Source organism: Electrophorus electricus, chromosome 15 (genome assembly GCF_041902795.1).
Source record: "Electrophorus electricus isolate QZ-2024a chromosome 15, ASM4190279v1, whole genome shotgun sequence".
Taxonomy (NCBI): domain Eukaryota; kingdom Metazoa; phylum Chordata; class Actinopteri; order Gymnotiformes; family Gymnotidae; genus Electrophorus; species Electrophorus electricus.
Genome location: NC_137511.1, coordinates 9,794,950 through 9,812,500, shown reverse-complemented (window position 1 = coordinate 9,812,500; position 17,551 = coordinate 9,794,950). Strand labels below are relative to the sequence as shown.

Below are 17,551 nucleotides of genomic sequence, written 5' to 3'. Positions count from 1 at the left end.
TATTTTGAATATATCTTACAACCTAGACACGCACACATATACACACACATAGAGACTGCACAGTATGTACCATCAGGGTAGACTGGGCAGATTATTGTCACAGTCCCCTGACCACAGTCCTTGTAATCTAGTTTTATATTTTTTAAAGCAAAAAAATAGATACATTTTTAAAAAGAAAGAGAGAGAAAGAATTGCACTAGTATTGCAGTCAGAAGCGAATGAGGATATTTTTCATCTTGTCTAGTATTTCCATGATCAGAGTGCATTTAGACTGTCTGACTTCATAAGCTTGATCTTAGACTAAGATATATGACCAGTAGAGCATACTGTGTTATATCTTACAGCATAATGTTATTAGGAAGCATTATATTACTATTCCAAATTGCCATGGGATCTCTGTATGAGTGCATCTGTTAATCAAGTTCAAGTTTGGTTTATTCGTCACATACATAGTCATACAATCTCTGTGATAACCATTACAGAAAGACGAAGTTGAAGCAATCAGCTCATCTCTCTCTCTCTCTCTCTCTCTCTCTCTCTCTCTCTCTCTCTCTCTCTCTCTCTCTCTCTCTGTTTCCTGTCTCAGGTGAGGCTGTGACCTCTGTGCTGGCAGCCAGTGTGCTGTATTTGGCAAAGCTGGACGTCTGTCCAGCTCCCAGTGCTCAGATAACACATGGCTCCGGAACGTTCCACAGCGGGGCGCCTGCTTTGTTGGGGTTATAATGATCGCGGGGCTGATGGGCCACAGCACCGAAGCCCCTGGTGACAGGGGGCAGCAATGAGAGGGGTTGGGCAGGGTCTGTGGCTACTGCCCCACTCTCACCCCCCCGCAAGAGCAGGCAGCCCAAGGCAGGCAGCCTCACCTGGTCCCTGCACTCCTGCTCTGATCTGTCCGATTGCGCTGACGGCCAGGCCATGACCATGGAGAAGTATGCAGGAACAAAGCAGCCATGGGCAAGCAAACTGAAATGGCTCATGAAGATGTAGAGATTGTTTTCTCTTTTTTTCTGTTTAATCAATGTTATCTCCAGTGGCATGTGTAGTTGGTATTTTGTGCCAGGTCCTGTGAAGAAATGTCTTTTGTGCTCATATTTATGCAGAGAGCTCTTAACTATCATCATGAAAGGATAATTAACAGAGTTCCATGTGGTTTAGCATGGTAATGACTTTGTTTTTTTAATGTTCTACCTTGGTGACATGTGAGCACCCCCTAGTGGCTTTGAACAAAGAGAATTGTATGTATGTATTTCAACATTAAGCAGGACTTACTGGAAATCGGATGATCATTGTGGGTGAATAACTCACCCACATACACATCCTTGGCTCTTTTCCATATTAATCACACAACTTTTTCCAAAAATAAATGATCCTCCTAAACTTTTATTAGAGCAAACTCTCGTAACATTTTATTTGAAGTGCTAGGAGTGCTTTCACTGCATAACTCCTTAAATATTTGGAGAACTTACTTTACCCTAGAGTTGGCTTAAGTTATCCTTCTCTCATTTCTGCTCAAATATTTATCTGTCATCCAACAGCTTACAAGTGTGATCAGCTCTGAAGATTAAATGCAACACACTTAAGGTCTGAATGTTAATTCCATTGAAGTATTAGTTCAATATACCCGAGGAGCTACATCACAGACTAGGGTCTGTGCTCCGATTAGCCACCACACGCCTAGCTCGATGTCACAAATGGGATGAGTTAGAGCTCGTCCAGTGGAACGTGTCAGTGCTATAGGTGAGTACTGCACTCAGAGAGGGTCTGTCCACATTGCCACCCAGGGTCCAGCTGGCTGGATGAGGCTCGTGGCCGCTTCTGCAAAAACAAACTGAGTGGGCCAGTGTTTGCATAGGCTCGTCTCACTCCCTCCTACAGCTCACCTCCCTGACCTGCTCCTTGCATTTCACCCTATTAGGCCGCTGCTCTTTCTAAAAGCAATAACGCACTGTATGAGGAGTGTCACTGGAGATTATTTAGGCTAGTTTCCAGTCTAGAGGGAGCATAGGGTGAGCATGTGTGTCTTTGCTCAGAAGCAGGTTATACTTGTTAAGAAAAATCATGTTAAGTTTAAACTGCACCATGTCTGCCTGAGGACTGACCATATGTGTGTATTTGTTGAAGGCTTGAGCTTCAACTCTTATATAAACTCTTTCAAACTGTGACATGACCATGCCACTGGGAACAGGGAGAGGTACAGATATAACAGATAGGAATGAAACTAATTTAAAGAGTGTTGACTGATATGGAAAATTCCTGTTTTTTCTTAAAGATAGCTGATTCATTTCAGTTGCCAAACTCTGCAAAGTAAATAAAGCCCTCTACTAGATCGCACTATCAGTATAATCCCACAAAGCATGGGAAGAAGGAACACAGTTCAGCCTGAATTTGGGCTCAGTCCAAACCATGCAAAATAAATAAGAACCTCGGGAGGCTTTTTACCACCACCCAGACCTCCAGAGTGAGTGAGAGAAGAGAGGTAGCCTCTGCCCTTCTGAGATTTGTGCAGGGCCAGCATGTCCCTGTAGAGGCACTGGAGTGGTGGAAAGAAGTGTCGTATAGTTATGTGTAGTTTAGTTGCTGCACTTGAGAATTCTCATACAGCTCTTGCATTTTTATTTTTTTTAATATATGCATTTATATATATTTATATATTTTTATTTATATTATTCATTTTGCCCTAGTACAATTTGCAATAAATTCACCTTCATGAAATATCTACTGAAGCAAGTCAGTTCAAAGAAGGCTAATAAAATGATAACCTAGAATAATATATGTAAAAGGTTTGAAGATATAATATAATAATATTATAATATATATATATATATATATATATATATATATATATATATATATATATATATATATATATATATATATGTATATATAAAATTATATATAGAATTATGTTGTGGTATTGCCAAGGTTTTTGTGTACTTTTTATTATTGTATATTTATTCAAATGTGTTTTTAGTCATTATTTGAAAATTTGGTCCAATTTCATATATATTCCACTGCTCTCACACGCAGGGTGGGGTTTTAGATTTCCAATAATGTTTTACCTAACATCTATTATTTCTTTTTAGTATTGCTCTTTAACTGTCACAATGCAACCACACACTTCACAACAGGCCTACTAGATCAGCTTCAATGTTAACTTGAAATTTGTACTGTTTACATGGATTTGGGAATATTTTACCAGTGGTACCGCACGTTTAAAGCCTAGTAATAAAACAACTGGCAGAATAGCTATTCTAAAACTCACACAAAATGTGCCCCCTGCCTTGAAACTGCGCTTCTTTATAAAAGGCCTTTGCATGGGTGTTGGTAAATCATCGCGTTACTTGCTGCTGCATACACCTCTACAGAAAAGGCCTGCAATCTGAAGGAGAGCGACATCCTTCACACACATTCAGCTCCAGCTTCTTCCTCCGCCCGAACACATCACACCACTTCCTTCCCCACTGCTCCCCTCTTCTTTCACCCTTGTCTGTTCTTTTCTACTCCTCTCCTAAAACGCTAGGTTGTCCTGGTGTTTTCAATCAGTACATTTGGAGACTCAGTGGTGCCCATATGCCTTTGAACCAAAATATTCTGCAGAGACAATAGGCTCCTATTGTTTTTCAGTAAAAGAGAAACTTTTTGTATTTCCTTTCTGTGGTAATGTTGTAGTACAAACCATGGGCTAGGGGGCAAAATATTTTCCTTTCGGTTTTTTTTTTGTCTCTTTTTTAAAAGCCACCCAACAGCTATATTTGTTACAACACAAAGACAGCATAGAGACACATTGTTACATTTATTCAATTATTTAAGTTTATTTCCATGGATTCCAGATTCCAGATCTACATACCAATGCAATATTCATTAATGAGAGCATGAGGTGTTTTACATCAAGGATTACACCAAAACCAACAAGGCCTCCCAAAGCGCAGGAACATAGAACTAGAAAACATCAACTCAGTGACAAAGGCCTGCAGTATAAAAGAAAGTGAAAATCATGTGGATTATTACAACAAGCATTTGGATTATTGCAGTAGACAAACGGCATGTATTAGGAAAAATTACACAAAGGATTTATGCATATATTACACTACTTTTACCTTACACTACTAACATTACCCCCACTTTTACAGAATTATATATGGGACACATGTTGAACTGTTACTCCTTTTATAGATTTACAAGTTTTGGATTGGGTTAGGCACAACCAATCATTAATATAAAACAGAGGGTGTGAACAATTGAATGCTCTTTATATGAATATGTCATTGGTCTTCATCTTTAGTTCTTGTCATCTTACATGTGATAAATGGCATGAACCAGAAATCAAATAAATGTCACCTCAGGGGCCAAGCTGAAGCTCTATGTATAAAAAAAAAATGACGATGTGTAGAAAAGCAAACAGCCACTTAGAGTATGGCAATCTTAACAGGCGCGTTACTGAAAACTGTTTTTGCGATCTTCTTTTCCCTTTATAAACAGTATTTATAACGTCTCGCTGTAAAAAGAAGTAAGGGGAGTGTAAAAAGGTGACATTTGGTCACAAGTGATGCTTAATAACAGTGGTAAGTCATGTCATGCCTAAGGACATCATGCACCGTCATTAGTAGTTTGACACAAAGTGCTTATTCAAATGTGAATTTTACTCATTTCCAGCAGAAGATATGAGGGTAAGTCGGGGTCCACGTGTAGTCACGTGAAGAGCTATAGCATATTCCTTTCAGAAGTGTATCGGAATGTTCCCAGTACATCAGGAGAAACAAACAGAGTTCGCTTATGATTCATGGGGCTCCCTGGACCTGTGACAGTGGTCCATGCGACTTCCAAATATCCATCATGACTAAGCACTTTCTTTTCACCAAGCCCAGAACTCCCTGTGTCTCCATAGAGGGAGATGATTATTTTTTTTGAGGGAAGAGAAACGCTTACATTACTTTGTCCAAGTGGAGATATAAATTACATGTGTGAGCATGTATAAGCTTGATGGCCTCAGGCTGACATGGGGCCCTTACTACTCATCAGTGAATGGAAAAGGCAGGACTGGGCAAGAAGGGCTCTTGCAAAAAAAAGAATGCGCACTCAGAGAGACCATAAAAGAAAAGACAAAGGAGTTTTATGCTGTTTCATCACATGTTTCATACTGGAACATGTCCTCCGATATTTCCTGTTATATCATATGATGACATCACTTGTTTGTTAATACGCTGCCGCTATGGAGATGCTAGATATACAGTCCTGCGAATTTGCCATTTGCGCTCACAATAGCTGTGGAATTTCCAATGTCTCATCAATGTCTCATTCTTTTCCATAAAATGGTTACAAAAAGTACACAGAGCCAACCATCTTTATGCTCATTATGGATATATACTTTAGAGTCAATAGTCAGAGCCTGACTTTCAAAATATGAGAAATTTGCACAGCCACACCCAATAAGTTGAACGATCATTACCATTGCTCTCTAACGATAAGCTCTGCTAGCCCTGTGGCCCAAATCGCACTGCTTTGGATGAACATATGTTATACTATATATTGACATATTTTTCTACTTGGCGATCATCTCAGCAGATTTACTGTGATTTTTCATTGATGTTCCGTTATGTAAGTACTGAGAATAATTTATCTCTGAATGTGATGAACACAACAGAATTTTCATTTCTGGAAACATCATTAAGACAGTTGTAAAATGCACAGTAATGCCTACTTGACAGTTTTATGTTTATCTGCATGTTCTTGTGGGTTTCTGCCATGGAAATAAGGATATAGCTGTTTCAAAAGGGAAAGTCAGGGCCATTAAAATATGGGAATGGATCTTTGGTGTTTGAGAAACCAGTGCAGTCCTTCTACCTCCACTGAGTGTAATTACACTGTTAAGACAGCAATACACCTTCATGGCATTGGTGTGTAATGGGATACGCTATAAGCTCATGCTATATCTTACATCTGGCTTACTCACTCTGAATTCTAAAAAATAACATACTACACTCAATGACCACCATTTTACACAACAGATTAAACTGAGAATATGGCAAAGTGGCACTGCAGAAGGCAGGAAAATGAGAGTTGAACAGCCACAACTATGAACATTAACTGGTAGACACTGAAGTAATTTACTGGCACATTACCAGTGATGAGGGTGTAACTGACATCTGTAAAGGCTGGTTCAGCTCAACAGAGGTCCAAGATCCCTTCCTCTTCCCATTGGGATTCAACTGATCCATCCAGCGTATGGAGACCATTACACTAACCATCTGAGGCTGGCTGTGGTGAAAAATGTTTGACATCTACCATGATGTCTGGTGTGATGTCATTAGCAGGCCTAAGGGCCACAGAGTATCAGATGAAGTCTGAAAGGCCTGTTGGCCTACAAACTGAAGCCTTGCAGCTGAACATATGCATTCTTAGGAAAAGCTTGGAACTTCATGGCAGCTCATTAAAAAAGTGTGTTAATCTTAAAATAAGGTCTCTTGGGACTGACATTTTATGCTATCAACATTGTGCCAGAGAGATTATGATTGTTGCTTTATGTCCTGAAACAGACTTTGATCTCCCTCAAAATATAGGTATTCTTTAAGTGAGATTTTTTAGCAATATTTTTATGGAACAAATTGTAGAGAGTCCTTTTAAAGCAATTAATAGGTAGGCAGAGGTCCTGGTACACCTTGTACTCCCTTAGGGGGAGATATCAGCACATGCTGACATGCCTCTTCTCAGCAGCCTGACGTTCATATATCTGCGCACCGTCTCGACACTGTTTCTCTTGCGCTCCTGGCCTTTTGTTGAAGAACAAGGCAAATATGGGATGCTTGTGTAATCTTCTCCTGGAGTTTAAAAGAAAGAGACAAGAAAGGACAGCTTTTCTGGCCTAGTCTGACGCACCACTCTCCCGGGTCATGCCAAAGTCAATATTTATGGAGCGCAGCTGATGAAAAGAAGATGCAGGGGTGTGGCCGAGTGGAAGACTCGGAGACTCTTCACCCTCATTCAGACTGTCATTCTCATACGAGGGGAGTGTGGCTGTCACTGGCAAGGTATACGTGTTTATCTGACATCCAAAACCGCAATCAGTCACCCGCCCCGACTGTCGGCCATGACCAAACATGCCTCCCGGTGGGTCTGTCCAATCTGCACCAGACTTGCCCGGCTGAGTGAATGCCGATGAACGACAAACAACTAAGCTAAGAGAGGGAAGATTTTAGGACATGCAACGACAGAACAGTACAAGATCTCTCCATCTGACATTTATTCTACCTTTTCCCCATTCCACTTGTATTTCCAAGTACTACATTCCCATTACTTCCTATAAAAAACCACAAGCATGGGAATCTTTGGTCATCCACGATATCTGCATGCAGGAACATCACTCCTCCTTTTCCGTATGCTATGCCAGTCCTTACGTCGTAGTACGTTTTAAGATTTTGAAGAATGGAAACAGACTGAGCTGCATTAAGCTTAGTGGTTAAAAAATGTGCAACTTCTTTAGATGAGCACTACTGCTTCCTGACTTCAGAGCTGTCCATTTTTTAAGTGACCGACAAAAGAGGTATGTCTCTCTGGATGTGGAAGTGAGAACCAGCAGAAAAGAAATAAGTGTGAGTGATATCAAAATTTGTGGTTGCTCATATGACCAACATTTAGTCACAGCTTAAAATGTGTACTATGGACATATGACCGTTGTGACTGTTCACCCATGGCTCTAAAATTAGAACTAATTGCAGGCCATACAGGGAGAAAAGACAGAAATGACGTCCAGTCATGGCCACAGCCTTGCAGCTATTCATCCTCCAGTGTTTGGAGTGCCAGGAACAGCATGATGTCCATTGGAGCCACGGGGCCGTGGCTCTGGGAGGGCCCATGTGGATCCAGTCTCCATGACCACAGAAACCACAGCTTTCAGGAACATCACCCCATTCACACGCTCCCTATCTGGTCCCGTCCAGCAGGTCCCAGAGAGCTGCATGGTATATACCCATCATCTGACCCAGAAGACAACAGGAGAAAATGATCATCAGACACCTGCAGCACAGCAGAGTTGAGTTGTGTAAGTTTTAAAAATTGATCAAATGAAATATGTATGGACCTTTACGTTCACCTACCTTAAAGCAGTTTAAACATTCATCTGAATTTGAATTTGAAGAAAAAAGACAAATGGCTACTGAATGAGCATGCAGGCAGGTCTCCACATAGAAACATGATTCCGTAATTGAGATTTAATGACATGTCACAGGTCATGTCACATTAGACATTAATGATGTTTGAGATGAGAGCCTGCAAAGATGACAGTAAGCTGGACTGTGTTACCACTAAATCTGAAGCCAGGCATCAAACTGCACAAGCCTGAATATGGGTGTGGTCTCCTCAACACTGCACTGTGAGAGGAAAACAGAACAGAAATGACATTATTTTTCAACTGTGTTAGAAACATTCCCCTAGAGACGCTATTCATATACACAGTACACACAATTACATACTCTCCTGAATGTCAATGCTTTTATCATCTGTAATTGTATTATACACATATATAGAAAGCCTAGACTTTGGTTTGGGGTTATTCTGAGTCTACAAACTAACTTTGTGACCATGTGAGTAAAATATGCAGGTTTGATTAAAAGGTAAATAGCTTTTGTTCCAGTTCTGAAAGACAGGAACATTCCTTAGGGATCTGTTGGATGCAGGTTATTTTGGCTGTATGCAAGAATGTAAGAGAGAGAGAGTGGAAAAGCGAGAGGATGGAGTAGTGATTATGATACCATGTCAGTACTGCCATGCAGAAGAAGTCAAATGTACAGCTGTTTAATCCACTGACATTCACATTTCAGCACACAGCTCTTCAAAATATTGCATTACTGGTATGTGTTATATGGCCATGTGAAGGATGGTTTCCTCAAAAACAATTTATTATTTATATCCTGTTTATCTCAGACAGAATTGGGTCACAGATTGAGACTGTTCTGAGAAATCTACTAAAAGGACACCCTCAAAGGACCAAGAGAAATTCAATCATGTTTCAGTCTTCCTTGCAAAATACAATCCAACAATGTTATTTGGTCATGTACAAATGAAGTTTAGTCATGTTCTCATTTTAGAAGAGCAAAGGTAAAAGCAGAGCATCACTGATTGAAGATTATGGGTCCTTAAACATGCAGCCAAAATGGTTTTAGATTAGTTACAAACACTGCCAATGTTATAATAATCACACATCCCATAGCAATTGTTGGGATTCCATAAGAAACCAAAAACAGATGCCGCCTCTTGGGCATGAGTAGAGATATTAAATATATTTTCAGTAGACACAAATGCAACTTGTACAAGCCTTCAGGAAGTAAATCTGCATCCATCAATATGACCATAAATCAAGAACAAGTCATCTTATTAACTCCCTCTCACACACATATTGGCATGTGCGTGCACACACGCGCACACACACACACACACACACACACACACACACACAAAAACACAAAGACACACACCCCTACACACACACCAATGGACTTCTAGGAGTTGAGGAGTGTGTGGTGTGGAATAATGAAAAGTCCTGAATGATGTCTCAGTGGAGAAGATGGAGAACAGAATGTCTCAGGAGCGAGCTGGCTGAACAGCTGTGAGAGATTTTGCTGAAGCCAGACAAAAAGAAACAAAGAAGTGAAAAGTTTGGTGCGCATTTCCAAAGTACTGCTGCAGTGAGTCAGAAAGCGTACAACAAACACAGTGTGCACAATTGTGAACACACAATTGTCTTCAGAATTCTCCTTAGTTGTAAGCACTGGACCAGACATTGCTAAAGTGATTTATTTAAGACAATAGCTGATCCTTTGTTCTTTGTCTACTGGTGAAGGAACGAGATTATTGGGTGGGAGTAATTGGTGACAGCTCAGTGCCTGTGTTTCGGAACTCATGATGAGTGATGCCTTAAGTCAAGAGTGTGGCTGGGGTCAATCAAATAGTCCTTTATAAGCACTGTGATGCACTGGTTCACAGTTTTAGAGAAACTCCAAATCCCTGTGCTCATAATAGAGACTTAACATGAACAAAAGCCCCCGGCCTCAGACCAGCCATGACACAAAGGAAGGAGTGGCTGATAAGAAAGCGTAAAAATATTGGCAAAGTAAAGCACTCGGAGCAAAGGCAGAGCTCAATAAGTAGAACGCTCAGAGCGTGTGTGTAAGAAATTCATGTGTGAACCGTCACAGCAAAACCTCCATCCTGAGATCCTGTGTGAAGATTTAATACAGTCACGTCTCTACAGAGCACAGATGCTTCCTCAGAGCCCCGGCAGTGAGCCTCCAGGTCTCAGCGCAGCATTCAAAGTGCGCAGGACAGAGATGCTCAGAGGAGGTGGCTCGGCTCCTGTCTGCACTTGCACACCAGATGCGCTCTGCCTCAGCTCTGGAATGTGTTTGTGAGAGCAGTTTAACCACTGACCCACCCAACCATTACCACAGAAATCTGATCCACTCAATCCACTCAACCTCCCCCTCAATGTGTGTGTGTGTGTGTGTGTGTGTGTGTGTGCATGTGTATGTGTGCATGCGTGCGTGTGTGTGTGCTTGTGTGTGTGTGGCTGTGTGTGTGTGTGCTGTGCGTGTGTGTGTGTGTGTGTGCGTGCATGTGTGCTTGTGTGCATGTGTGTGCATGCGTGCGTGGCTGTGTGTGTGCGCGCACGTGCATGTGTGTGCTTGTGTGTGTGTGCGTGGCTGTGTGTGTGTGTGCTTGTATGCGTGTGTGCGTGTGTGTGTGCTTGTATGCGTGTGTGCATGTGTGGCTGTGTGTACGTGCATGTGTGCATGCGTGTGTGCTTCTGTGCGTGTGTGGCTGTGTGTGGCTGTGTGTGTGTGTGTGTGTGTGTGTGTGTGTGTGTGTGTGTGTGTGTGTGTGTGTGTGTGTGTGCGTGCGTGGCTGTGTGTTTGTGTGTGTGTGCGTGGCTGTGTGTGTGTGTGTGTGTGAGTGTGTGTGTGTCTGTGTGTGTGATCCTTGCTTACTCATTTATTTCCTCTATCTTTGTTCTTCTTTATCTGCTTTTTCTTTCTATCCCTAAAGCCACTAAGCTTTATTTCGCTCTGAACACCACTAAAATATATACAGCTTCAAACTTAATCTCAGACACACAGTCACACTGACTGTACTTCAGTTGTACCTTTAAACAATGACAGAGCAATAAACTAAACCTTGACAGAATTTATAGATGGTCATTCCATTTAGAATAATTTGGCAGTCAAAAATTATATTCAAACTATTTGCCTTTTTCTGCTGTTTCTGTTATGAATGAGATTCAAAATATGATAGTGTGATAGTATTCTGCCTATAAAAAGCAATAAAGATTTAAAAGATGAACAATGTCTGATACATTTGTCAGCTGAATATATGCTAGCCTCCCCTGAGGCTGCTCTGGACTGCTCGTTGTTGTAGCTACATAAGAGACTGTGACAAGGAATGATAGAAAGATGTTCCTGCTCTCTGTTTTTAATGATGTTCTTGCATCAGCACTCTTAAACAAATTCTTTATGTATTCATAGCAAAGGGAGCATTCCTTCATTTGCTTTTGGTTAAATTGTTGAATTTACCACATTTATGAATGATACGTTTGAAAAATGTGCAAGGTCTTCCCCTTTTTAATGCAGAAGGTGTCAAGTTTCAGGCCAGCTTTTCTATTCTTGAAAATCATATTAATTATTTTCCAACAAATGCTTTTTCACTAATGCTCAGAAGATCTCGAGATGCTAAACAAGGCAGTTCTTCACTGATAATAGAGAATGCACTGTCTTTGACTTCAATCCCAACATTTTAGCCCCCCCAGTTTCTCCTGGCTTTTCTCATTTCCTTCACGTGATGCTTGATGCCATACTCCTATTAGGATGTTGGAGACTAAACCGCTCAGGAATGTCAGACCCACAGTTCTCGCAAACTGCGATGCCTCATTTAGGTGTGTTTAGGCAGGGGATAATGGCAACATCCATTAACATAAGACTCCTAGAGTTTACACAGAGTTGTGCTTAAAAAGGAGATGTATGACTGTTAGTTGATTACAAATAAACAAGACATTTTGTATATTAAAGTGGTTAGAATGTAACTGGAACTCCTTCAGAAGGAGGTTCAAAATCGGGGGAAAGAGAAAGCAAGAGAAGACAAAGGGTCCCATAGATTAAGAAAATGTGCCCTGAGTCTGTATGTCTCATTAGTTCTGACAGTTTGACACAAAACTAAGATGAAATAAAGGACTATATATGCAAAATACAGTAAATACAGTAAATTGGCTTTGGGTGAACAGCATTTGTCTTAAAAAAGCTTTTTTTTTTTGTCTTAAAAAACAGCATTTGTCAAATAAACAAAAAGGTACTGAAAGATGCATGTTTTTGTAAATTACTACTTTTCAAAGATTAAAATGAAAAATATGGCATCTTAGTGAACCATTAAAAATTTGATAAATATATACTATCATCTGGGTAAAATGTACAATTTACAAACAATTATAATTAAAACAATTTTATTACAAAGGATTCTACCACTCTTTTACACACTAGTATTTTTATACACTAGTGCATCCCAATGCAATAAGCTTCCTGGGTCCGGCTTAGGAGTTTGAAACTAAGATGACAAAAAAGAAGAAAGAGACTTACTATGCATAGAAAGAGACTTACTATACATAGAAAGAGACTTACTATGCATAGAAAGAGACTTACTATACATAGAAAGAGACTTACTATGCATAGAAAGAGACTTACTATGCATAGAAAGAGACTTACTATACATAGAAAGAGACTTACTATACATAGAAAGAGACTTACTATACATAGAAAGAGACTTACTATACATAGAAAGAGACTTACTATGCATAGAAAGAGACTTACTATACATAGAAAGAGACTTACTATGCATAGAAAGAGACTTACTATGCATAGAAAGAGACTTACTATACATAGAAAGAGACTTACTATACATAGAAAGAGACTTACTATACATAGAAAGAGACTTACTATGCATAGAAAGAGACTTACTATGCATAGAAAGAGACTTACTATACATAGAAAGAGACTTACTATGCATAGAAAGAGACTTACTATACATAGAAAGAGACTTACTATACATAGAAAGAGACTTACTATACATAGAAAGAGACTTACTATGCATAGAAAGAGACTTACTATACATAGAAAGAGACTTACTATGCATAGAAAGAGACTTACTATACATAGAAAGAGACTTACTATACATAGAAAGAGACTTACTATACATAGAAAGAGACTTACTATGCATAGAAAGAGACTTACTATACATAGAAAGAGACTTACTATACATAGAAAGAGACTTACTATGCATAGAAAGAGACTTACTATACATAGAAAGAGACTTACTATACATAGAAAGAGACTTACTATACATAGAAAGAGACTTACTATGCATAGAAAGAGACTTACTATGCATAGAAAGAGACTTACTATACATAGAAAGAGACTTACTATGCATAGAAAGAGACTTACTATACATAGAAAGAGACTTACTATACATAGAAAGAGACTTACTATACATAGAAAGAGACTTACTATACATAGAAAGAGACTTACTATGCATAGAAAGAGACTTACTATGCATAGAAAGAGACTTACTATACATAGAAAGAGACTTACTATACATAGAAAGAGACTTACTATGCATAGAAAGAGACTTACTATACATAGAAAGAGACTTACTATACATAGAAAGAGACTTACTATACATAGAAAGAGACTTACTATGCATAGAAAGAGACTTACTATACATAGAAAGAGACTTACTATGCATAGAAAGAGACTTACTATACATAGAAAGAGACTTACTATACATAGAAAGAGACTTACTATACATAGAAAGAGACTTACTATGCATAGAAAGAGACTTACTATACATAGAAAGAGACTTACTATACATAGAAAGAGACTTACTATACATAGAAAGAGACTTACTATACATAGAGTCACCAATTGTTATTTCAGTTTTTCTTGTTATTCTGATAAATGAAAAGTATTTTGGCACCAATCCCCTCATTCCCTTCCCTTCAGCATCAGCGTACTAGTCTGGTGGTCCTTTGTGCATGTATGTATAGGAGTGCATGTGTGTGCGTGTGTGCGAATATGCACATATGGAAACATTTAATAGATTTTAAATGTTACATGAGTGTCTTAATCTTATTAGCCAGGAGGTCAAATTAAAGTTGTCTCTAATTCTAGTAACTATTATATTCTACTGTGGGTGTAAGTACACCAAAGCACAATCAAGAGGCAAATGAAAAATCCAGTGGTATTAAACTTTTACAACAGTAGTATTATAGTTATAGGCCGTGGTCATGTGCATAGAATACTTCCCGCATGATGTACAAGATATGTACTGTATTTCGGATATCTTGTGGATATTGCAACACGGTGAGACAGACTGCTTTCGCAAACGAAACTGAGGCAATGCTGACCTCAAGCGTCTATAGAATTCATTACATTATTGCGAATTTCCTTGGGGGAATATTGGATTTGAATAATAGGCTAGGTTTCAGTGAATTCTGTGTTTGTTAAAATTTTTCTGCATGTCCCACATTATGACGATCAACAAACCTCGCCATGTGAATACTTATTATTTGTTATATATATGTTCATGAAGAGAAATCAGAAATTATTCACATGTAAATAATGTACATGTTTGTTATCATAGTAATATGATATTACAGAACAGGGAATATCAATTATTCACACAGGACACTGTAAAGGTACTGCGTTAACCATTTTGAGTAGCATACATGCAAAACTCTGCTCCAGGTGAGGCTCGAACTCACAACCTCGGCATGGCTTTGCAATGTACTGTCATATAAGTACCGCGCGCTAACCGATTGCGCCACTGGAGCTCAGAGTCGTCAGCTTCGTAACTGAGTTTATAAGTGTGTTTATAAGGCACTCCTATTTTAATATTTTTTTTTATATGTAAGGAAGGTTCAATTCATTTCGTTACAGCAAAACCATACCCTGCATCATCGACTACTGAACGATTTGGAGGTGACCTGGATTAATTGACCAAGAACGTTTAAACACGTTTATCAGACACAATGGATTTCAGGTTGTAGTTTATGATGGTACGACGAAATAACAACGGGGCACTTAGCTCTGCGTTTATGAGCATAACATTAAGAACATATTGATGCACTTATCCCCATTCCTCACGTCTGTACTTTCATTGCAGTGAAGCGAAGCATTTTAACTCGCCTCCCTTTGATTCCTAAAACACGTGGCTGGCACTTCTGCATGGTGGATTATGAGGGGCAATTGTAGTATGAAGCAGCTACATAATTGAATATATAAATTACGAACTCATATTTTCACATGGGAAGGATTAAAGTAGGTGTGTATTTGAGGATTTGGCGATATCTATTAGCAGAAATTAAACATATAGTATTCAAAACCATGTTTTCGTTAAGAGTATAATAACCTATAACTACGAGGGAGGCGGAGGGATACTCGGTGTGCTAACCGCTAGATCACACTAAATCGTATACACTTTCCCTTTTTAAAAGAAATTAAAATTAGCTGCTCCTGTTGTAATCTACCCTTTCTGGAAATTAGGAACTGTCGAACGTTTCTCGCGTGTCTGTTCTGTTCTTTTGAGCCAGGGTAACACTTTAATTATAGGCATATAATCCAACAACAACAACAACAACAAAAAAACGTTTTATAATATTTGCTTTGGTTGAAAAGCGTCTAGGCTACTAGACATGAAGTTGTTTAGTTTAGAATTTAGTACTTTAAATGTACTACTTTTACTAGTACTTTAATTAATTTGATAGATTGCAATACATTATAAATTTCGTAAGCAACAATGAAACATTAGTGAAATAATGTTTGCTTAATGCAGGAGCTACAATGTACATTTGTGTTTTATATCATTTTATACAGCCTATGGTTATTAATCTTATTTTATGCTCTTTATTTTTTATTCTGCTTTATATAAAACACTTTAAATTACCGTTTTTATTAAAAGTGCTGCATAAATGAAGCTTGTCATGTCTATCTTGCAACATGACAATTTAACATTTATTTCCATATTTATGATCATTCTCCCCATTGAATAATCTCGCCTTCATATGTCATGGCTGAAATGGCAGAGACAACGCCTTAACTGAAGGAGATTTGCAAGCAAATTCAGTCTTAATTGAAACATATTATAATCTGCCAATTTCTTACATTTTATTTTACAACTCCACGCTTTTCACTTGTATTTTTCCCCTTAACTTACCCCATGACAGGTTAGAAAATGCCAGCTCCACTTTTCACCTTTGAAGATATCAGCATGTTAACAAAACTAATCAGTCTTTCTGCCTAAGATTTTCACCTGACATTCTGACATTTTTGCCAATCCTTTATTTTTCACTAAAATTGCAAAGTCCAGTTACTATCCAGTTAAGGCATAACAAAGCAAATCGAGTAACACCTCAGAGGCTTACTGCTTCTGTGGTAACACCATTGTGGATCTTGGATGTTATCTTGGGACTGCCAGGAAACAACTTAGTGTTAAGGATTTTCTGTTGCCAGGCTCCATGGAAGCCAGCCACTATTTGCTTCCTGAATCTGGTGATGGCTGATGTTCTGCTCCTTCTTGTCCTTCGGAGGTCGGACTTTTGGCCACGCACTTTGCTACCTCCACTTTTTCATGCTGCCAGTGAAACAGGCAGCAAGCGTCATCTTCATCACCCTTCTGGTAATAGACGGCTTCTACAGAAGAGTCCTCCAACATCATTCCATTTGCCACCTCAGCATTCAGCACACAGTAATCACTGACACAGGTCTAGATTACAGTGATGACCCTTTGGCTTCCTCTGCTTTTGAGCAAGAAACTAAAGACTGTCTGATAACTGATAAGCAGGAATAAGGGTGCACAATTCATTCTGTCTGATAGAGTTTGTCCTGGCTTTCCTGCTAGTAGTGGTGTGCTGTGTGCATCTGTTCCCACATATGTGGTAACAGTCAGCTTCTAAAGCATCACAGAGTGAAACGTACAAATAATTTGCTTTTGACTCTTGTGGTCATGTTTGTCTTCTGCTTCCTGTCCTGTTATATCATGGGCTGTGGTCTCTTCCACCAAGATGTCTCCTCATGCTCCCCCCAGCTTCTGGTCGGTCAGCTGTTCTGGCTGTCATTTAGCCTCATCTAACTAAAGAGTGCTGTGGACCCATCTTCTACGCCTTATCACGTGCTTCTTTCTGAAACATTCTAAAGTTAGCAGTTGCACAGGGCTCACTCAGTACTGGCTAAGAATCAAGGAGGCCAGATCCCTAAGACCAACATGAGAAATCCCTATGACCAATTATGTAAGTTGTAAAAAGAACCAATATTTGTTTTGCTAAGAATAAATACTTTTGCAAATGTGTCTTCTAATGTTTCTTCACTACTGTACATTCTAGATTAGACAAATATTACATCTGAGTTTATGCTTTGAATCTGCCAATGCTATTGATAACAGATGTTATTGTGTTAGTCTGCATAATCACGCTTTGCACATTCATTAGTTGAAAAACATTCAGAAACAGATGGTTAATAATGTTCAT

The 17,551-nt window shown here is 39.1% G+C and overlaps 1 protein-coding gene and 1 non-coding gene across 2 annotated transcripts; one reads left to right on the top strand and one right to left on the bottom strand.

Moving 5' to 3' along the window:
• Window positions 1-10,020: 10,020 nt before the first annotated feature.
• LOC113572792 (hydroxycarboxylic acid receptor 3) lies at window positions 10,021-17,157 on the top strand. Its single transcript, XM_035533547.1, is given in 7 exon segments — window positions 10,021-10,085; window positions 10,244-10,396; window positions 16,391-16,609; window positions 16,611-16,787; window positions 16,789-16,863; window positions 16,865-16,951; window positions 16,953-17,157. Coding segments are annotated over 7 exon segments (981 nt in total).
• On the bottom strand, window positions 14,767-14,860 carry trnai-uau (transfer RNA isoleucine (anticodon UAU)). The gene is made up of 2 exons: window positions 14,823-14,860; window positions 14,767-14,802 (listed from the first exon to the last, which is right to left on the bottom strand). It is a non-coding gene; the product is annotated as a tRNA-Ile (tRNA).
• Window positions 17,158-17,551: the final 394 nt, after the last annotated feature.